General features: G+C 40.8%; 1 protein-coding gene across 1 annotated transcript in view; it reads left to right on the top strand.

Annotated features, from left to right (window-relative positions):
• ETV6 (ETS variant transcription factor 6) overlaps positions 1-23,991 on the top strand; it is a 243,817-nt gene that overhangs the window by 169,593 nt on the left and 50,233 nt on the right. Inside the window, exon 3 of the mRNA XM_037846667.1 lies at positions 17,779-17,943. Within this exon, the coding sequence (XP_037702595.1) occupies positions 17,779-17,943 (165 nt within the window). The remainder of the gene's footprint in view (positions 1-17,778; positions 17,944-23,991) is intronic.

Here is a 23,991-nt window from a genome sequence, read left to right as displayed (position 1 = left end):
TGGGTTGTTTGTCTCTTTGTTGTTGAGTTATAAGATTTCTTTATATATTCTGGATATAAAGCTGTTTCGATATATGGTTTCCAAATATTTTCTCCCATTCTGTAAGTTCTTTGACTTTCATGATAAAGTACTTTGCACAAAAGTTTTTAATTGTGCTGAAGTTCCATTTATCCATTTAGATATTTTGCTTTGGTTGCTTGTGCTTTTGGCTTAGTCTAAGAAACCATTGTGTAACACCAGTTCCTGAAGAAGTTTCCCTATGTTTTCTCCTAGGAGTTTTATACTTTTGGTTCTTATATTTAGGTCTGTGATGCATTTAGAGTTAATTTTTGTATATGGTATGAGGTTGGGGTCTACCTTCACTCTTTTGCATGTGGATATCTAGTTTTCCCATCTCTGTTTGTTGAAGAGACTATTCTTTACCCTATTGAGTGTACTTGGCCCCCTTGTCAAAAAGCAATTAGCCATAGATGTAAGGATATATTTCTGAAATCTCAGTTTGATTCCATTGATCTATGTGTCTGTCCTTGTGTCAGTACCATGCTATTTTGATTACTGTAGCTTTGAATTATGTTTTAAAATGGGGCGTGTGAGTCCTTCAACTTCATTCTTGTTTTTCAAGATGTTTTTGGCTATTCTGGGGTTTTTAACCTTTCATATAAATTCGATGATTGGCTGTTTCATTTCTGCAATTAAAGCTGTTGGAATTTTGATTGGAATTGCGTTGAATCTATACATCATTTTAGGTAGAACTGGCATCTGAGCAATATTTAATCTTCCAATCCATGAGCATGGAATGTCCTCCCTTTGATTTAGGTCTTCTTTGATTTCTTTTAGCAATATTTTGTAGCTTTTTGCATAAAGGTCCTTACATCCTGGGTTAAATTTATTACTAGATGTTTGATCCTTTTAGTTGCTTTTGTAAGGGAAATTTTTTCTTGATTTCCTGTTCAGATTGTTCATTATAGCATGTAGAAACACTACTGATTTATGTGTGTTGATGTTGTACCTCTCTACTAAGCTGAATTCATTCTTTAGCTCTAGTAGCTTTGTTGTGGATTTTTCAGGATTTTCTATGCATAGGATCATGTCCTGTGTGAATCGAGATAGTTTTACTTCTTCCTTTCCAATTTGGATGCCATTTATTTCTTTTTCTTGCCTAATTACTCTAGCTAGAACTCTCAATACAGTGTTGTACAGTGGTGATAACAGCAGGCATCCTTATCTTGTTCCTGATCTTAGAGGGAAGGCTTTCAGTCTTTCACCATTATGTATGATGTTAGCTGTGGGTTGTTCATATTTGTCCTTTAACACATGGAGGAAGTTTCCTTCTGTTACTAGTTTTCTAAGTATTTTTCTCAAGAAGGGGTGCTAGACTTTTTAGTGTGCGCTAGAGAAGAATGTGTATTCTGCTGTCATTGGGCTAAGTGTTCTATATATGTCTCTTAGGTCTAGTTGGTTAATAGTATCATTCAAGACTATTTTTTTCCATCCTTTCCCTTTCACCTTACTTATATTTTTGAATTTAAGGTGAGTCTCAACATCATATAGTTGGGTCATGCTTTTTAATCCATTCTGACAATCTCTGCCTTTTGATTAGAGAGTTTAATCTGTTTATATATAAAGCAACTATTGATAATGCAGGACTTTCTTCTGTCATTTTGCTATTTAGTCTTTGTAAGTCTTATACTTTTTTTGTCTCTCAATTCTTCTGTTAATGCCTACTTTCATATTTATTTGATTTTGGTAGTGTACTATTTTGAGTCCTTATTTCCTTTTGTAAATATTTTTCAGATATTTTCTTTATGGTTATATGGGGCTTAAATTTAATATCACTTTAGGTAGAATTGGCAACATAGCAGTAAGTTCATTCTGTTTGGAGTTAGTTGGTCTTCTTGAATGTATATATTGATGTCTTTCATTAAATTTGCAAAGGTTTTTGCTATTACTTCTTTGAAAATTCCTTCTTTCCCTTTCTCTTTTTCTTCTCCTTCTGTCACTCCCATGATGCATAGATTGGTATGTTTGATGGTGGCCAACAAGTCTCTTGCTCTGTTCACTTTATTTCATTCTTTTTTCTTTCTCCTCCTCAGCCTGGTTCATTTCATTTGTCTTGTCTTTGAGTTCACAGATGCTTTTGCCAACTCCAATCTTCTGCTGAAACTGTCTAGGGAATTTTTCATGTCAATTATTGTGATCTTCAACTCCAGTATTTCTGTTTGGTTCCTTTTGAAAATTTCTGTCTCTTTATTGAGAATCTCATATTGTTCACGCGTCATTTTCCTGATATGCTTCAAGTCTTTTCTTTCCTTTATCTCCTTGAGCATATTAAGCATCATTTTCTAAAAAAACCTTTGTCCAGTATGTCTAATATCTGGTTTTCTTCCTTGATGGTCTCTCAGTTTTTATCTTGTTCTTTTGGATGGGCTATCATTTCATGTTCCTTTGTTTGTCTTGGTATCTTTTGTTGCACACTGTATATTTTAATATTTTAATGCGCTAACACTGAGATTTAGTCCCTGAGCGCTCTGTTCCTTAAGTTTGCATCCAGTTAGTTTTATGTCAGAAATTTCCTGGAATGCCAGAAGCTAGCAAAAACAAACAAATCATTCAAAATTCCCCTTTCTTAGTCTTTGCAAATTGGCTCTGCATTGGCAGATGCTCTCCTTCAGAGTTTAGCCCTCCTATGGAGAAGATCAGCCCCAGGCAAATGTGAGGTACAGGGTCCTCTTCCTCTTCTCTGAGCCTGCTTTTTGTCCTGAACTTGTGTTTGCTCATAGCTTTAGGAATTCCCCCTTTACAGGAATTCAAAAGCCCCTTCTAATCCCTATTCAGTAGTCTTTGCCCCATTCCCAGATGCTCTAGATCAGGTAATCCTTTGCTCTAGGTGCTTGCATTTAATTGTTTCTTGCACTGCTTTAGCTGTCCATAAGCTACTTCTGCCTGTAGGACAATTTCTGGGAGGCTGAGCTAGAGATGTGTTCCCTGGTTCAGTCTTTCAGGTTGCCACCTGATCAGTTGGCAGTGACACACAGGCATTCCAGTATGCACATGGGGGTGACTCTGCTCCCTCTAGAACAAGGCAGGAACCCACAGTAGGGGCACAGGCAGCTCCATACAGCACCTGGGAGGAAGTGGGGGAGGGGCCAGCATGGGCACCATGAGCATCTCCTATTGTTTTTAAAGCTGTGTTTTGCTGTGTTTTCTTGATTCAGCTCCAGCCCTTTAACTGCAACCCTTTAACTGTTTCCAGAGTTCTGAGGAAGATTATTCTGCTAGTTTTTGCTTGTTATTCAGAGATTCTATGGGGAAGTGGCACCCTGGAGCATCTTAGGCCACTGTCTTTGTCAACTGGAGGACCTGGACATTTCTTTTTGGGGGTCTCCATTCAACCCACTACAGTCACTGAGCAGTATCTGAGGTAGCAGAGGGCAGAAACAGGATTTAAATTTTATTTTACAGTAAAATGGTTTTAAAATTTCCCAGTAAGTTAGCAGTTCTTGCCAAGAAACAAATGTAATCAGCATGGTTTTATAAGCATTGGACAGTAGGAGTCAGCTTACAGACTACCTAGCTACCACCCTCTGGCTGATACTTTGCCAGCCTCAGGGAAGTGTTTTTGTACTTGGTGAGCATTATTTACACCATCAATGATGAGTCATTCTTCTCTTTGCCTATTTTTTCATACTTCCATGTAAATATTAAAAACTAGGCATAGGCCCTTCTCCAGAACTCATAATACACCCATATTGTAATGTTTACACCTTTTCTAGTGTAGAAATGAATGCACCTTTGAGGAGTCTTAAGCCACAAAGAACTACAGGCAAAAGTGAGCAAATTTTTCTTCCTTTTGATGCCCTCTACCATTCTGTTTTCTGGCTGTTCAGGACCCCCACCACATGTTTTGGAGTATGTCCGTAAAACGTGAGGGTTCTCTGGCTCATTGCTTCTGACTCATTCACCCAACTGCCTGACAGAGCTGAGGAGTGAATGACTTATACTGATTTAGTGTATTCCTTTTACCAGCTTCCTCTTACAGTGCCTTAATCCAAAGGAGTGAATAGTGTAGAATTTCAGGCAGGATGACAGAGCCAATGAGGAAGATGTTCTGTGGCAAGGGACGGTCTTCCTGTGCCCTTTTTGGCCACCAAGCTGGCCCAGCCAGCTGTCTCCGCGGCATCTGTGTCTCAGAGCAGCCTAGGGCCAGTGGTAAAGCACAAGACCTGCGGGTCTGTCTCTGGTTATGTATCTGCTGCTCTGGAAGGGGGGAAGGAGTGTATTTGTTTTTGTTTTTGTTTTAATTTTCCTGACTTTAATGACCGTCTTAAAGCTGAGAAGTATAACTGATCCCTGAAAATATAACTAGCGAGGGAAAAATATTACAGCTCTTTATATGGATAAATCTCTGAAAGCCATTTCCTTTCCCAGTAAGAAGGAACAAAAGGATGAGGCACAGAGAGAAGCTGTGACACACACACACATGCACGCACACGTACACACGCACACATGCATATACACACACATGCAGATGCACACCCAATTATCTTTAAATAGAAGTTGCATCTCCAAGTTTGATTTTTTTCGTTTCATGAGGCGTCAGCAACGCTATTAAGATGATTTCATCCTGCTTGGGTTGCCACAGTCAGCCAGCCCCTGGCAATGCTGAGTCAGCATCCATAATCAGCCAGCCCCTGGCAATGCTGAGTCAGCATCTTCTCAGACAACCTCTCAAAGCAACAGTGGATTCCATATCGAAAGGCAACCAGCAGGGCCTTTGAAGATACTTAGAATCATCTCCAAAGAATCAAAGAAGAGAAGTAAGAAGGGGGAGGAGAGTCTCCTTAGAAGAGGACATTTTTCAAGAAAAGCATTATTTTTTTTGTTTAGCAGTGTTTTAGATTGCTTTGTACCCCTGGTCAAATCTGCCTTTTTTTTTAAACCCCTATGTGTATTTTCCAAGGTCTATGGCGTTAATGTTGTAAAAGTTAAACACTTCTTTCAGTCTCCTTTTTCCTGGTTCCTTTTCCATTTCCCAACCACTCCCCAAGCCTCCTGTTCACCTCATGGGATTCAGTGATCCTGCGGACTCTCTCCATCCTCAGAAAAGGCAGCTTGCTTTTAAATTTCATAGGAATAAAAAGGGAAGGGAACGGGCTTAACTGAACTGCACGAAGAAAAGCCTCTCCCATGCTGGTGACCGGGAAGATCAGGTCCCCATCCAGAATGCGAATGAGTTTTACTCTTGTTACACTTTGCAAAGGAATGTTCTGTGGACTGTGGCAAGCACAAGGGATGATCGTGTGCAGTTTAAAAGAGCAAGAGGGGAAAGAAAGGACATTCATTCTTCTCTGTTCAGAAACCCATAGTTGATCATGTGTGTCTTGTGGATCATGCAAATCCGAAAGGAGCCTTCTGGTCTCTGTACTCCATTTCCACTGAGGAGTAAAAAACATTCTTGTACAAGCTTCCCACTGGCAGTTTAAATTTGCTCATTAAATCTGTTTGAGGAACATTTCAACTCTTGATATCTATTTTCCTATATGTTTTTTCTTCTTAAAGCCAAGCTTCTTTGTGGATATAAATATCAGTAAATTTGATAATACAAATTTACTGCCCCACAATATGGGAAATTCTGCCCCATGGCTTCTCTGCTTTAGAAACTCCCCTTTCAATAGTAATTCTCTTTGCGTTAAAGTTGCCTTGTGTTCATAAATTAATTTACCAGGATTAACCTTCACTACTCTGTATAAAAACTTACAGCATATTAGCAGTGATTTCTAAAATAGCCAAGGAAGAGACAGTCCGTATTTAAGGCCAGGTGTTTATATTTCCTAATTTGATAATTTCATTCACTCCCTCCTCATTTCTGAGTGAGGGAAGGTACCAGTGTCCCTCTTTTCTCTCTTCCTTCCCAAAATATCAGGAGGGATGTGTGTTTCCCTTCTCAAACGTAGCTGTTTTTCCATTATATCACAGGTACATATTATCAGACTCATTTGCATACATGGGGGCTAAAAATACTACACTGATTCTCCAGAGGTCCATAGATAAACTCGATGTAGTTCATAAACTTTGAAACTGTAGGCAAATATTTGTGTGTGTGTACCTATGTGCAGTTTTCCAAAAGAGGGTTGAGATAGCTGTCACTGAATTCTTAAAGGCATCCTTCATCACCATAATTTAAGAAGTACTACTCTAATTTGTCCCCCTTCCCTCATTATCATGCCGCAACCCCATCATCTTTCTTTTCTGTTTGACTTTACATAAAATATTGATAGACTTCTCACCATGATTTTTTTTACACTAATTCTGGTTTTTAAAATATTGTGTTAAAATATCACTGTTTATCTCGATTGCTGGGTTTTCTGGCACCCCCTTAAATTTTGCACACGAGGCAAGTGCCTCATTTGCCTTACCCTAGACCCAGATCTGAGCAGGCTCATAACCTAGCCTTTTGCCTCCAGCCCCTCTCCTGCCCCAGTCCTTTCTCCACATCTCATGTCAGCTGTTTTCCCAGCCTACACACTGATGAAGCCAGTCCCCTCTTTAAAGCCCTGTACTGGCCTCGTAGCTCCTACCAGAGCTTTTACACGGCTTACAAGAGCCCCTGTTACAGCTTCAGAGGCTCCATTGAGCAGGTGTACAAAATCTGTTACCCAGTCCTTGTCCTATACAACCCCCGGAAATGTATGAAGCACTTCTTGTGTCCCAGGACTGTGCAAAACCTTCATGTGGATGACCTCACTGCATACTGAAAAGTGCCCCCAGGAGATAAGTACTGTTCTTAGCCCCATTTTACTGTTGGAAAAACTGAGATGTAACTTATCCAAAGTCACTGGGATGATGAGGCCAGTTTTTGTTTTGTTTTGTTTTTCCTTGCAATATTATTGAGATATAGTCACATACCATCCGGTCATCCAAAGAGTATAATCAGTTGTTCACAGTATCATCATATAGTTGTACATGCATCACCACAGTCAATTTTTGAACATTTTCATTATTCCAAAATAAAATAATAAAAATAAAAGTAAAAAAGAACACCCAAAACAACCCATGCCCCTCTATTATTCATTTGCTTTTTTCCCCCATTATTCTACTTATCTGTCCATATATTGGATAAAGGGAGTGTGAGCCACAAGATTTTCATAATCACACGGTCACACTGTATAAGCTATAGAGTTATACACTCATCTTCAAGAATCAAGGCTACTGGGTTGCAGTTCAGCAGTTTCAGGTATTTTCTTCTAGTTATGCTAATACACTAAAAACTAAAAAGGGATATTTATATAATGCATAAGGATAATCTCCAGAATGACCTCTCGACTCCATTTGAAATCTCTCCACCACTGAAACTTTATTTTTTTTCCATTTCTCTTCCCCCTTTTGGTCCAAGAAGGTTTTCTCAGTCCTGTGATGCCAGGTCCATACTCATCCCCAGGAGTCATGTCCCACGTGGCCAGGGAGATTTACACCCCTGGGAGTCATGTCCCAGGTAGCAGGGAGGGCAGTGAGATCACCTGCCATGTTGGCCTTGAGAGAGAGACCACAGATGAGCAACAGTAAGGTTCTCTGGGGATGACTCTTAGGCACAATTGTAAGTAGCTTAGCCTCTCCTTTGCAGTAATAGGCTTCATAAGGGCAAGCCCCAGGATGGAGGGCTGGGCTTACTAAATTTGTGGTCCTCAACGTATGTGAGAATATAAGAAATTCCTCAGGTGGGTAAATTTAACATTTCCCCATTTCCCCCCATTCCCTCAAGGGGGCTTTTCAAATATGTCTTTATCCTCTGCAGAGCCATCTGACACCAAAACTCTGTTTTTTTTGGTCTAAAATGTTATATGCCTCTTACTACATTGTGCCATACTGCCCAGAAGCAGAAATGAGAAGAAATCTCATAAGCCATGTTTGTGAGGGTGACAGGCAGACCCTCGACCAGTTTTGCTGTCAACAGGTTTTCTGATTAAAAAAAAACCCTTTGTGGCTAAAATTAGGTAAAAAAAAAAAAAAAAAAAAACAGAAAAATCCACAAAATGAAGTTTATAAAAAGAATAATTTGAAGGAATCAAATATGATTTTGAATCTAAACATGAACACACAGGATTCCAACTTGGGGTTTGGGCCAAAAGACATGAATATAACCTTCCAACCTCTACTTGGAAACCGCGTGCTCAGATACAGAGAATAACCTTGAGGACAGAAATAGGAAATGTTTTAGAACTTCTAATTCCCTAGTGACAGAATTTGTATGCAGAAAGCAGTTTTGATAAATGGTACATCCAAGGTTAGAGGCAGATGCAGAGGAACGAGAGTGTGGAGGTTGTCAGAAATCTGTGCAGGGGGTGGGGGCTGGGGGTGTGAGCCTGGGGGAGGGGTGGGCAGTACTGAATGGAGGGAGGGGCCAGGCATGGCCTCAGAAAAGGCTCTTGCAAAAGTACCTCTGAGAAGCAGCTTGAAGAGCTATGACTGTACTATATCTGTTTTAAATTGGAGAGTAGAGCACACAGGAAGCAATTTGAAGGTAAGCCTGCCTGCTGCAACCCCTCGGCAGAGGTCAAAAGGTGCTCTCCGGGCACTGCTCAGGCTCAGGATCTACAGCAAAGCCAGGCTTGCCACAAGAAGTGGAGTTTGTGATTATTATGACTAGTTCCCTTGCATTTTTACAGTGCATTTTAGAGTGGAAGGGGCTTTTATAGCCATTGCTTCCTTTGGCCCAGAGGAAGTTCATGGCCTGGAGTCCTGGTCCTCGGCCCATTTGACCTTGGGAAAGTCCCTCCACCTCTCTGAGCTGGCACAGCTGTGTTTGCAGAAGAGACTGAAGCTCAGTCTCTCACAGAATGGTTGGTGGGATGACATGGACGTGGAGGCATCTGGCAGTCGTAAAGAACCACACAGGTCTGAAGTGTTCTGACTATCAAAGCCAGAGCTGGAATAAGTGAGCAGAACAGCATCGGGGATTGGGGAGGTGTGTTCCTGCCTTAGAGTACAGAGCTGGCCAGGGGAGAAGCACCTGGTGATGGACATCAACTGTACAGGTAGCCTGTCTTACAGGCACTGCCTGGGGACTGTTGTACGCCAGGCACGATGTGAAAGTCACTGAGAAGCCTCTTTCCACTCCATGCATGCACATTTTAAACTCTCAACAGAAGGATTGGTGATTTAATCTCCCAGAGGGCAGAGGCACTGGGGGGCACTGCTAGTTTAGACTCAAGTCTCACAAATAAGGAAGAATTGGTTGGCGGAGTAGAAATGATGGTAACTTTTACTGAGAATGAAATCATCATCTTAGAATTGGGGAAGGGAAATGAAAGACATGATCAAATAGATGTGTTCTCTTGACTTGAAGGAGGCAGATTTCAAAAAATGTAGGGGGAAAAGTACCTATGATCCCATGAGCTGAAATTCTAGAACACAATGCAGGAGAGTCAGGGTACTCTTGAAAATGAAATGATGACATAACAACTGCATGTGACTCTCACTGGGGTGAGAAGGAGGGAGACAACTGAAGAATCTGATGAGGCTGCATTGAGGGCATTTTCTGATGAGCTCAATGTTTAAATAGATTTTTTTTCCTGTATATAACAGTAGCACGTGCTTAATATAGAGCACTGGAAATAAAGATCAGAAAGGAGACAGTAATAAACATCACCTGCAATTCGATTGAGGGACAATTGCTACTAATATTTTTCTGTTTCATAATAATTCTTTCTGTTCATCATCCGAGATTATTATGTATATATATATAATCACACACTTAAAATTTGTGGTTTTCTGTATAAATAACCTTTATATATATTATTTTATTGGCTGCATAATTTGTTGTTATAGATGTCCATGTTTTGCTTAACTATTCCCTTACTGAGGTCCCCAGCTTTTCACTATAATAGATTTCATTGCAGTGAACATCTTTGTGCAAGAAACAGTTTTCTGTATCCTAAATTATTTAATTTAGATTATCAGAGTTTAACATTATAGGGTTCTTAAAATACTGCCAAACTGTTTGTCAGTAAAGTCAAGCCAATTTATCTTATCATTCTCTGTGAGTACCAGTCTCATGAGCTCAAATTTTAGAAAAATATATATAATAGATAAAGGAATTGCTCATCAGCAAAATATAAAAGAGAGTTTCTTCAGTTAGAATGTTAACACTAACTGAACTAAAGTCTGTGAAATATGCTTATGGTAAGTACACAGTAAGTTCATTTAGGGAAAAGGAGTAAGAAAAAAGATAGTATCAGCATGCTGCTTGGGTTGGATGGAGTAATATTAATAAATGGTAAAGAGAAAACAAAACTGTTCACTTCTCTCCTCTCTCTACCATCAAGGAGAATGATTCTCAGACTAAAACAGATAGTACAAAAATCGACATAATGGAATTGAAGCCCAGGATGGGTGAATTGATTGTAAAAGTGAATCTAAGTTATTTTCAATAAATTCAAGGCTCCTGGCCGAGGCAGATGGCATCCCAGTATAGAAAACTTTCAAGGGTGAAAGATAAGCCCCCGACAGCAGCCCTAAGGGCTGTGGCAAATGGAAGACTTACTAACAAAGAAAACGAGGCATTGCTTACTTGATATTCAGAATAGAGATGGGGGGGGGGGGACATCCAGAGACTGAAGCAGCTATCCTGAAACAACTTCCAGGGGAAATTCAGGACAGATTTTCAAACAGATACGTTATGAGCACTTGGAGAAAAGTTATCCCTTAGGAGCCAACCACCTGCTCCTTCCCTTCCTCTTCTTCCTCTGCAATAAGATTGCTGCAAAATTTTTGGTTTTTATGTTTCTGGACCTCAGGAAGGCATTCCTTTGAGTTTCTGGTTGTGGTTTTATGTGAGAGCTTAGAAAATACAGTCCAAATACTAGAATATTTAGATTGATTGATTGTTGAACAGTTTTATCCAAAAGGAGCCAATGAGTTACTCAGCACCCATCTGGAAGGAAATAGCTATTTTATCACCAAAGCACCCCCACCTCACCCCTCACACGAGTAACACTTTGTCAATAACCTGTTGCGGTGATAGATGCTTATCCAAGCTGTGTGTGACATAAAGCTACAAAGTACAGATGATGCTACAAGTAGGTGCAAATCCAGAGAGCATGCAGCAGACAGGAATGATGGTTAAAAATAAGATGAAATCTAATATTGATTAACATATATTCTTACAGTTAGGTTTCAAACACCAGCTGCATATATGCAAGGTAGAGAGAGATTAATAAAATTAATAATGGTAATATTAACAGTAGTAAAAATAGTATCTAATATGCATTAAAGGCTTGCTCTATGCCAGATACTGTCCTATGTGTTTTATATCATCATTTTTAAATTTTTACTCTATCCTGGCTTTATGTCACCTGTCACCTGCAAATTTGATAGTGATTTTTTATTCAATAATACTTACTTCACAGGGTTGAAAGCTATTCCTAACAACCCTGTAAGGTCAGTACTGTTTTATCCCGATTTTTTCAGTTGAGGCAAGTGAGACACAGAGAGGTTAAGTAACTTACCTAAGGTCTCACAGCTAGGAAATAGAAGTTCCTTGCTGATGCTCAGAGCCTGCATGTTCTTAACCATTATTAAAGTTCACACAATTACTAATTTTTATCTCTTTTTTAAAATCATGAGCTTAATTTGATGACTCTGCCAAAACACCAGATAAGCTTAGAAAAGAAGCAGGTAATTAATAACATGGTCTTTGGGCCAGACCACTTGGGTGCACATCTTGGCTCTTCCATTTCCTGACTGTATGACTTTAGACAGATCATTTAACTTCCATGTGCCTCTGTTTCCTCCTCTGTGAATGGAGACAGTGGTCGATCCTACCTTACAGAATTGTTGTGGGGATCAAATGAGTAATGTATAAAGATTTAGAGCGGTGCCTGACACACAGTAAGCTCTTGTGTTTGCTGTTTTTATCAGGCTGTTTGAGAAGCAATTTGGTGAGATGTTAACAATTGGGACTCTGGAGCCAGACCACCTGGGTTTCAATCCTAGTTCCACTGCTTCCATTTATGGATGCTGCAGCTTTCTTGTCTGTAAAATGAGAACGGTAATCATTGTGAACATCCAGTGTACGTGCTCAATAATTGTTAGCTGTGAATCAATAGAAGCATTATGTCAGAGGAAGGAAAGTGCTAGTCCTACTCCTGGTGCTGTGTTAGGATCGAACACCAAACAAGATCTCTGAAGGAGGTGGTCAGGGTGGTGGGGATCTCAAACACTAATGTATGAGTTACGGTTGGACCAAAGAAGGACGTTTAATCTGGAGGCAAGATGACTAAGCAAGGATGTGATAACTGTCCTCACTTATGTGAAGCGTTGTGGAATTGTTCTGTGTCATCAAATCAAGTTATGAGACAACATGGGATGTTGGAAAGAGTCAGCAGATCTGAGGCAGGTTTTCCATTTCTTGGCTGGGGATTGTTGTCCACACTCTTAGCTTTTTTGGCTTTCAGTTTCCTAATCAGTAAGATGAGGTAGGGGTTGGACTAGGTCTTCTCTGAGCTATCTTCCATCTTTCTTATTTTGTGATTCTGTCCTCCAAGCCACGAGTCTAGAGCAAATCCATATTTATACAGAAAGTTTAGGATAAAGGGTATTTTTGTTGAATGGATCCTGTAACAAAGAGCTTGAACTGAATATTGCACAAACCAGTGAAATCATCTAATGACTTCTGAGCACCCTGTTTCCCTGATTATTAACTTGGAATGAGAATACAACAGATTTCATGGTACTTTTATGAGAATTACATAAGGTAGTACATGCAAAAGCACCTTATAAACTCCCAAGTCCTATACAGATGCAAATTGTTATGTTTATTATTGCCAGAGCTGGATTTTAACTTTTCAAAGAGTTAGAAAATTATAAAACACTCTTAAACACTAAACCTGGTGTAAGGTAATTTAATCTGTCTTCCATGATTCATATGATCCTTCAGGAAGTTACAAAATCTCAGGATCATTGTTGTGAGTATGGAATAGTTCTGTAAGGGGAAAAAAGATCCTGGCTATTTATATTCCTTGGTTTTTAGGATTCAAATTAAATAGGAGCATACTGACTATATTAAACCCAGAAGGAATGGAGATCACATACTCTAAACCCCTCATTTTGCAGATGAAGTCACCGAGCCAGAGAGAAAAGGAGTGGCCTGCTGAGAATCGCATGTTAATTAATGGCAGATCTGGGAATAAAATCCAGGCTTTTCATCATTAGTTTAAGCATCGCTCAGAAAGTCTGAAATAAGGGTGAGAATGTGCTGGTTAATTTTGCTGCCATTATGAACGTGGAATTAAACAAATATTAGAATAAAGTTTAAGGGCTTGGGTGTATCCTTGAAGGGTATGGCACAACGAACTTAACTTGACCCACCTGGGGGGAAAAGTGCAGTGGAATTCTTAGTAATTTTCTTAATCGTAGCAGTTCATTTCTTCTGTACAAAATTCTTCTTAAATAATCTCTGAAATTAATTGGCACTTAGAACACTGGTCTTGATACAGCTCCCGCAGGCTTGGTATGTGCACAAGGATTAGCACGGCGTAGGTGCAGAGTGATGGTGTCTCTCTCTCTCTTTTTTTCTTTTCACTTTTTCCCAGCAATCATATAACATCTATATTCTTTGGCTTTGTAAAGTCAAAAGTTGCAGGAGATAACTGTAAACCAAGTTACATACAAGCAGTGCCTGTAATCCCATTCCCGTACAGCTTCTGTAACTTTCTCTCCCTGTGAGCCCCGCAAAGTCACAAGTGCGAGCAATGAGCCTATGAGCAGTGAGCACCTCTGAGCAGGTAGCTAGTGAAGGCAACACTTTATTACTGGGTACCTTAAAAGCAGAGTACTTCCTTCACCTCTTCCCATTTATAAATCTGTTTCTCCAGGGATCTACAGACTTTTTGCTACACTTTTAGTCTGTCGCTAACTGGGGAAGTTCCCAAGGATCTATCTAGTCTTGGATGGGGGGGGGGGGATTCCTTTCACCAAGTCTTTATTGAATCCCTATTAGATGGTGAAGGAAAATCATAGTTTTGAAGCTGGATGGGAAGAGCATCATTGTTTAGTTTACTTGGCTGCTCAAGCAAATAACATGAAATAGGTCAGGTTAAACAATGGGAATTTATTCATTTACAGCTTTGAGATTAGGAAACAGTCCAAATCAAGGCATCATCAAGGTGATGCCTTCTCTCCAAAGACTGTGGTGTCCTGGGGCTGACTGCTGGTGATCCTTGGTCCTTAGTTTGTCACATCACAAAGTATGTGGCGGCATCTCCTGGTCTCTCCTTTCTCTTACGGGTCCCGTTGATGTTCAGCTTCTCGCTGTTCCCCATGGTGTTCTCTCTTTGTCTGAATTTCATTCCACTTATAAAGGACTCCAGTAATAAGATTAAGACCCATTCTGATTGAGGTGCGCTATACTTTATAAATGAAGTAACCTCATCAAAAGATCCTGCTTACAGTGGATTCACACCCACAGAAATGGATTAACTTTAAGAGCATGTTTATCTAGGGTGCGTACAGCTCTAAACCACCACAATTGTGTAAGCATAGAGTATTGGGTAAGAACCCAGACTCTGAAACCAGACTGCCTGGGGTTGAATCTCGGCTCTTCTTTTTACTGTGGCTGCGTGACCTTGGGCAAGTCCCTTGAACTCTCTGAGCCTTGGTTTCCTCACTGAAACCCTATCTCATAGGGTTTTTGTGGGCACACAACTAAATGAACTGATATTTATAAAGTGTTTAGAATACTGCTAGATGCACAGAAATACTTAATAAATGAATATTCGATAAATTCAGTGGTCCTGATGAGACAGAGTTGCCCCTAGGTACAAAGCTCTATCCCATTTAGACCCCATAACACCCTGTGTCTTAGGGTCCTTCGGTTTTGGGGGAAGGTTTATTTTCCTTCAAGTAGAATTGGAAAACACACCCTATACCCCAACTTTTTTATCCTGTTGAATTAAAATGGCAAGGTCCGTGGGACTTGAATTTGAACACCAAATTTATCAAGCCCCATTCCAGCTCAGTGAACGAGTCCACCTTCTGTCTTTATTGAGTTGCCTTGAGTGGGTAGCTTGCTCTGTAGACTCTTGGATTGCAGCCGTATTCCCTCAACTGACTGTAACTCACTGGGTCCTTCTTGCAAACAAACCCAGAGCACTGGGGTTGGTTCCTGGTGAGGGGATTTCCATGCAGTGGCCCCGGTCGCTTTGGTGGCTGGGCTGTGGGAGAGATTAATGGGAAGTGAAAAGAGAAACTGTTGTTCTTAACCAGCAGGGCTGTTTGGAGTGTGTGACTCTTCTTGTATTTAGGGAAAAGATTACTCATGAGTATTTTCTTCCATAGAATATAAAGAACCTCAAATTACTACTTGCATCCCCCACCCCCTTCTCACCCACCTCCCTCCTTTTCAGTGTATCCTCCGCAGAAACTTCAGCATTTTACTCTCATTTCCCCTCCCAAGCAGGATTCGGTTCTGTATTTGCTTTGGCACCCACACTGCCAATAAGCTACCCCATACCTTTTCCCATTTCTAACCCAGCATCTTCTGTTCTGTGGCCCTCTCACCACCAAGCAGTTTCCTAGTCCGTGCCTGACAGGCACCTCATTGGCTGTCTGAAATCACACTCCTCATTTGAAGGGGTTGAAGGTTGAAGTCCGTAGTAGCAAGTCACCATGCTGTTCTTGTTCAAAGATGACACCATTGACAGTAGAAAGTAAACTTTAAGGTTTTTTTCCAGTTCATAAGTTGAGATTTTGCTGAGCCATCCTCGTGCCCACTCCCACCTCACTGTGATTCAGACTTGCATTTTCGAGGGGATTGCAAAGAGTTGGGGCACCTCCTATGTCCATGGATCATTTTTAATAGGCAGTGTAGCCGGGCAAGGGTCACAAAACCTTGAATCCTTTAGAGACCATGTTTTCCTCTAAAGAACAGGGAGCAGTAACATTCTTCAAATTATTATAACACCATTCTTTTTCTTTCCATTAGAAAAAAAATGGTCGTAAAATTTAAAAACGAAGAAACAACTCTTAACTGCCCATCTCCAAATATTCCAGGGCCTCGTATTTCTTTACTGAACCAGTTTCAAAAGAAATACCTTGGAGTTAGAGGAAGCCAGCCAGGTATCATTCTTAAAACTCCAGCACCTTGCAAAAGAACCACTTGGGAGACAGAATCAACAATCACACCCAGTAGCCCTGTACACTGTCTACGGGGAGCTGAGCCATTCATTCCTCATTCCAGCCTATCCCATAGACCAGACATGGTTCTCTGTGATGCCTGGTTTAAGGGTGAAGGGTGATTCTTTCCAGGATAGAACTGAAGGACACTTTTATAGCACATTCACGGAGTCTCCTTAGCAAGTTTAAGTCACTTATATTTAGAGACTGAAGCACCACTTAGCAAACACTGATTTCCACTGTACTTTATGTGAACTCTTGAGTCACACGACATGATTTTAGAGGATAAAATTCTATTGAGCGTCTAACTTCTTCTAACCCAGCAGTCTCAAACTTTGATCTCAGAACCCCTTTATGTTCTTCAAAAATATCGAAGACTCCAAAGAGCTTTGCTTATTTATGTGGTTTATGTGGTCTATCTATATTTACCATATTGGAAATTGAAACAGAATTTCTAAAATATTTATTGAAAAATAATACAATATGTGCATATGTTTTCCAAAACAACAACAAAAAATTAGTGAGAAGAGTGGCATTGTTTTACATTTTTGCAAACCCCTGTAATGTCTAACTTAATAGAAGATGGCTAGATTCTCATATCTGCTTCTGTATTCAGTCTGTTGTGGTATCACATGTCAGGCAACCTCTGGAAAATTCCACTATATACTTGTTAAAGAAAGAGAATGAAAAAGGCAAATAATATCATAATATTACTATGAAAATAGTTTTGACTTCATAGACGCCTTGAAAAGGTCTTGGGGAACCCCAAGGAGTCCCCAGACCACACTTCGAGAATACTGTTCTAACCACTTGAATGATATATCAAAGATTTCCCACAGCAGCAAAATAAAATAAATCTATAGATTAACCGTCAGGCTTCCAGTGATCCAGTCTGGGCCACCCTCTTAGCCTTGGCTCCAGCCCTCCCTCTGACCCACCCTGGTCCTACTCACAGTGCAAGTACCGCTCCTACCAGGGAGTTCTAACATCAGCAAGGAGAATAAAGAAGCAAAAGACCTCTTATCCTCACCTTGCCCTCCCATTCCCAGAGGCTCGCCTGATGGTTTCCCAGAGGCTGAGCAAATTGCCCTTCCTGGAAGAAGTTTCAGGGAACTCTTCATTATTTGGCAGCACTGGATGGTCAAGCCCAGCTCTGGAACATTCTTAGTTCAAAAGGACTCTGAGTGAGACTTAGATCTCTTAGGTCCCCTCCAGGGCACGTTGAGATAATGTCATGGCACTGAGTCCCCTTGGCTGCTTCAGGCCACCTTGGAGCTGCACCCTTAGGGCAGCTGTGGAATCAGGACAGCCCCTGGGGCTGGGCAAGGAAGGGCAGGGCTCCAAGACCTGACACCCATGAGAGATATAAAAAAGATTGGCTCTCATTTTCCTCTAAATGAAAAGTTAACTCTGACAAAGTCGCACGTTGGTGCCTTTGAAGCTAGAGTTTTAACCTGGGATACAGAGGTGAACAAAAGAGCTCTTCAGACATGGAGATTCAGTTTTGTTAACTATTCAGAAATAGTTTCCCTTAATCCCAACTATCTAACTGACAAGACCTTTTTTTCTCTTTCTCTCTTTCTTTCTGCCTTACTCTCTCTCCACCAGGCTTGCAGCCAATTTACTGGAGCAGGGATGACGTAGCCCAGTGGCTCAAGTGGGCTGAAAATGAGTTTTCTTTAAGGCCAATTGACAGCAACACATTTGAAATGAATGGCAAAGCTCTCCTGCTGCTGACCAAAGAGGACTTTCGCTATCGATCTCCTCATTCAGGTGAGAGTCTGGACTCTTGACATGTGCTCAGCTGGGAAAATCTGTTAGTCTTTGCCACCACACTCCTCACGCCCAGGTAATCTCCATGGTAGTTCACCATGAGCACAAGGACAAGTAACAGCTTTGTAGGTGGAAGATCTGCCATTTTAAGGGGAAAGAAGAGCTTCCAGATCAAGAGGCAACTTAGAAGAGTAGGAAAAGTAACTCGGTTACTACAGACATTGGAACTTAAGGGATCTCATTGTGCCACCAAATAAAGAAGAAAATGCCACTCCTCTCTCCCACTGTATCTTGCCCATGATTCTGAGGGCAAACAGGGATCCCTAAGAGTGAGTGTCACTGCTGAACTGCTCAGTTAAAAACAGAGGCAGGAGAGAGGGGAGTGAGCATTGCTATGGCAGGTAGAGGAGAAAGGAGAGAAGAAACAAGGGAGCTGAGGTAAGGATTGGGAAATGTGGAGATCTTAGTAGCCAAGGTGAGTTCAGAAATAAACTAAGAAAGCTTCAGGTACTTCCTTTGGAAGTATTGAATTTTTTTAGATAACACATCTCGTAGCTTGTAGAAATCCTAAAAACACACATGGAAATTTCCTCAGGCACGTCAGATGAGGGTGATTTGTCAGAACAAGGGCTCTTAAGGTAATTGGAATATTTACAAACATTTTTACCTGTAAAGTGTATTGCTGATGCGGTTAAGACTCCAAATCAAATAGCCGTCTCCATTTCGTTTCTTAGAGCTTAGAGGCGTTTTGAAGATAGGTACCTGGGAACTCCATAGGTCAAAGGGGAACTTTGGGCTTAGGTTTGTGCCTCTTGAGGGGTTAGTTATTGAAGTACCAAAACTTCTCACGAGTCTCATTGCAGACCCTGATTGTGATATAACTTGTCTGGCAGAGCCCCTTTTTTCCTTAACAAAGGCAAAGATCCTGCCCAGGGTCTAGGCACAGGCCCCAACTTTGTTCAACTTTTCTTTCCTCCTGGAGGCCTGCCAGAAGTTAATAAACTAACCATCAGAAGGAAACGTTCTCAGTCGCAGGAGACGAGATGAGGATACAGAACTGTATTTCCCCTGCTTTTCCCAGTCGCAGCAAACCATTTTATATGAGTACACGCTGAAAGCGAAGTTTCCCCAAAAGTATGGCTGTGACTGAAACTTGAGAGTTTATGGCTCTGAAACCAGATCATCTTTTTAAGGTTTAGTAAGGGAGACAAACATACCTGAAACATTTTGTCCCCAAATCATTGGTTTTCAGAATAGTCCCAGAATAAGAAAGCTGTGCAACAACAAAAATGAATAAATAACACTGCCTTAAATAGTTCCTTTTAATTTATTGCAAAATACTTCCCTTTTCTGTTACAGTGGAAACTAAAAGATATACTCAAACAAGCAAAGTTACATATCTGGAGGGGAAAAAAAATCTCTTTAGTGTTCCAATGAAACCATTTGTGTAAAGCATACAGTGGAAAACATAATGATGTGTTTTGACTTGATTTGACTGAGGTGCTGAGCAAGCTTTTGGGAGATTGTAAATTCCACCCCCTGGTCATATCTCAGGTGCTTCTCTTATTGCTAGTTTCTTCTTCTCCTCAGTGACCTCTCAACTTTGCTTATGAAACTTGGTTCTTTCTGCTCAAAACTGGAAGCAAAGAAACGTGAAAGCCTGTCAGTAGGTCCTTGCCATTCTGTTGAGTTTTTGCTGAGGTGGGCCATGGAAGATGATCCTGCTCTCCAGGAAGTTATTGTGCAGTTAGAGAGGCAGGACTGCATTGGCCCTAAAGGTCCAAGAAAGCTGGAGGAGGGAGAAAGCAGAGTGAGGTGGGTCTCCTGAGAGGGGGAGTGGGTTGCTTTTGAACATGAAGTAATGGGTGGAATTTGTCAGCAAAGGAGAGAAGGGGAACATTCCCGGTGATTGTAACAGCCTAGTATATTTGGGTGACTGTGAGAAAACTCACCCGATGGATGAAAGAGGCAGGAGGCAGTTAAGGCTGATGCACTGGTGCAGGCATGTGATGTTGTAGAGCACACTGAGGTGGTGGCAGTAGAAATCCATTCCATGAGTATTCTCTGAGCGCCTCTGTGCCAGAGGTAAGAGGGATGTGCTAAGGGAGTTCAGGGATGAGAGAAGCAGCTTCTAGCTGGATTGTCAAGGGGGGGCTCAAGGATAATGGTAATGGAGCCAGACTTTGAAAGCTTTGAAAGGTAAGCAGGGGAGAGAGGAGGAAGAAGTTTAGGGAGGAAGAGTAGGCCCGTTTGTGTGGGAGAGGAGATCAGAGATAGGGCTGCAAATGCTGGACCTTCTGTTCGATACACTGTGTTCCTTACCCCATCATCCCTCCCCCTCACTTGTCTAATGGCCTTCTCATATTTCACGCTCTGCTGACTTTCTCCAGGAAAGCCTTCCATGACTCCCATCCCTATTCCCTATTGCCAACCCTCCTTCCTTTCCCCCACCTCTCTCCACCTCTGTCTGGGTTAGATGCTGTTCTTCTAGTATCCCAGACAATTCTCCACTTCTTCCATCGTGGCCCCAACACACACATACACATGCAACATGCACACACAGGCACACACTGTATTGTAGGTGATTGTTTTCTATTCTGAAATTTCCCCTGCAGTGGAAGTTCAGTGAGGGCAGGGATTGTGTCCTATTAAGCTGTCATGTCTCCAGCATCTAGCACTGAGTCTGGCATCCAGATGGCCCTCAGAAAAATTGGTTGAATTATGACTCAGATTAAAGTCCAGGTTTAAGAAGTCTGGATTGTATTTTCCAGGTAACGGGGAACTACTGCGAGATTTTGCTCAGAATGATGCGATTGGAGCTCTCCCTTTGGAACAGTCATTTGGCAGCAGTACACAGGGTGAATTCATTGGCTCACCCAGTGCAGGGAAGCTGCTTAGAGAGCTATTGCTAAGTCCTAATGAGAGATTATTAAGTCCTGAACTGGATCAGTGAGATCAAAGTAGTGGTACTTCAGACACGAAGTGTTTAGCTAAGATGGGGAGCCTACTTGGAAGTAGCAGGAAGAGTTCCTTGTGGGGCAGGCAATGCCAGGACATTCACAAACTCTGAAACAAGTTGGCATTTATATTTATATTAACTTATTTAGAGTTATTCATTGCATGACATTTAGGGCAAATAGATATGAGCATCATCCCTATCAAGCTGAAATTTATGAGCTGGGAATAAAGATAGATTTATATTGTAGTTAATTTAATTGAGGCATCAACCAGAAAGCCATGGACAGAGTTTCACGGTGATACCTGCCAGTAGGGGCTACAAGAATATTCATCACAAAAGAGAGAAAAATAGTGTCAGGGTTTGGAGGACAGAACTAGGAAGGAGTTGAGATGACCCTTCTCCTGAGGTTGCCACCCAGTAGGATGATAAAGGCAGTGATGGGGCTACTGGCCTTCTCCTTAGAGACAAGGTATAGATAGAAAATCTTATTTCTCCAATGCGTTGTTTTGCCTCTGCTTCTTCTGACATGGGCTTCTGCTTTAGCAGTGTGGTGGAATACAAGTCCTGGTCCAGGTTCTTGACGTGGCTCTTTCACAGACCTTATTACTTCATTTGGCCTTTTTTTCTCTTGTCCATAAAATGGGATTTTTCACTGGGTTGATCTTTAGCTCCCTTCAACCCAATTTCAACCACCAAAGCAGTTTTAAGCTTCTAGTAGTGAACTTCGAGCCTCCTACTTTGCAGGCACTGAACAATTCCTTTGATCTCCTTCAACCTATATACATTGTGAAACTTGCACTTCAGCTAATTTTTCCCTGTTGTCTTCCCTTGAATCTTTTTTGCTGCCTAAGGAGAATCAGCAGCAGCTTCTCACTGTCAAGAATCCACCCAGCCTCCTTCCCTGCCTGGCCACACCCAGAGTTATGTTCTCTGTCTGTGACAGTATCATTGCTTGACACGACTCAAGTCAAACGTAGAGAAGAGAGAACTGGACTCAATGAGCTATAATTACCTGAAATATTAATATACCTCAGGTCCAAATATAGTAGCGTCTCTGAATTCCACATTCTTTAACCAGGTTAACATGCTACACTTAATCTCTTTGCTTCCAGGACAAAGTTCTTCCATTTTCACCCTCTAGAATAAAACAGGGAATATTCGGAATGTCCTTTAAATAACCATCTGGTCTCCAAACAGAGGATTTCAAGGTTGAAGATAAATGGATTATTTTCTTTGGAACATTCTCCCAGTTAGAGGAATACAACAAGGTGACAAATTCACAACAAATGTAAAGGGGATCCAAATTTTATAAAACTTCACATGGACAGGATAATTTCACCTAGTCCTTAAGCTCATAGATACTAACCATATTAAATAGTCCTGGGGTCATTGGAATTCAGAGGTATATTTGATTACTTGACTACTTTGAGACTCTGAGAAAACTCATTAATAAGAAAGAACAGACAAGTTGGCATTTATATTTATATTAACTTATTTAGAGTTATTCATTGCATGACATTTAGGGCAAATGGATTTATATACCCACTATTTATGTGAACAAAGAAGACACAAGCTATTCATTTAATTCACATTAGACTCTCCCTCTCAATGCTAACAGAGAGAAAGAAACACATTTTCAAAGTTTCTGCAATTCAATTCAGCAAAAATAGATTGAAATTTTACTAAGTAAATCAGTCTTTTAGCACACTGGGGTGTGATTTTGAAAATTATTTCTTCCTCTTCCAATCCACCAAAACTTTTGTCTTTGGAAATATGCTTTGCTTGTGCCCTTCAAATACAGTAAAATCCCCTTTCAAGGTTAAGTTGAAAATACTGGTCTCTATGCACAGTTACTGGGACCAACTTGCTTGTTAATTTCCATTAGGCAGGGGTAGCTGGTTTGCTAAATTGAGTGGAGGGTCAGCTGGCTGTTTGGAATTAATTGCAGAGTCCAGGGGTCTGGTTCAAAGAAGGGGATTCGTAGCCCTGAAGTGTGAGGGTTGCAGTAAGCGTGCCCCTTACTGAAAAGATATCCAGAGTTGTCCCTTTTTTCTCTCACTGTGTCTTTGAACATGGCAAAATGTGCATTACAGGCCAGAGAAATGATTAGGTTAAGTCAATTATGGAAAAGTAATTTCTTAGCACTTCATTTGTCCCATTTGTGAAATAGTAGTAATAACTGATCCCTCTGTCCTATAAAGTAATGTTGTAATAACACATGTAAAACAGATAGCACTTCCTTTAATAAAGCACATGCTTGTCATTTCACAATGTTTTTATTTCCTCAAGAGCTTATTGTTTTGTTTATCTTACCTTATATTCTGTATCCAGGTAAAGGCAATTGCCTTACTCTTTCTAATTTCTAATTCATTTATTCTTGTCCTAAATAAAATATTCAGATTTTCTCATATCCTGCCCCGTTTTTCAGGGTTTGTGTGTCCACAACATAGATATGAAGCTGAATTTCAAATAGTTATTCCTAGCTAAAAGTTTAGTTTATGAGCACATATCAAAAGTGTCTGTCATTCAGTCAGCCTATAAAAATGGATTGAATGGACCACTTGGAAAATAGGATCGAGCAGAGTTAGAAATTCAAGCAGTCCCATCACAGAAGTGGGCCTGTGTGGCCAACTGGGATTCTCCCAACCCCTGAACTGCTCCAGTGTTTTCACCGTTGAGTTTATGATGAAACAGAAGCATCTGAAACCTGGGGCTTCATCTTCAATCTATCACAGGCAGAAAGGACCCAACAGAGAGAATTTTCTGACAAGCATATCAGGCACTTTTTTTTTTTTAAGTGAAAGGTCAGAAAGAAACTAGAATCTCTGAATACAAATAAAAGAGAAAGAAAGAAGAGAACTGTGTGCAGATTTAAGAATGTGTCACCTCGGATAATCTACCTATGACAATGTGTACATAGTAAATCATTGCCTGAAAAACTGCAAATTTTAACAGTGTTAAGGTTCTACTTGAAATTTACCAAACTCAAAAAGTTAAGAGCTGTGACACCCCATTGGAGAGGCTGTAGGGAGCACTGCAGATGACACTATACATTGCTTCAAGCCTTCTAGACAAGCAGTGTATATTAA

This window comes from Choloepus didactylus, chromosome 8 (genome assembly GCF_015220235.1).
Source record: "Choloepus didactylus isolate mChoDid1 chromosome 8, mChoDid1.pri, whole genome shotgun sequence".
Classification (NCBI taxonomy): domain Eukaryota; kingdom Metazoa; phylum Chordata; class Mammalia; order Pilosa; family Megalonychidae; genus Choloepus; species Choloepus didactylus.
The sequence above is the reverse complement of the archived record's forward strand: the minus strand, read 5'-3'. Positions and strand labels throughout refer to the sequence as shown.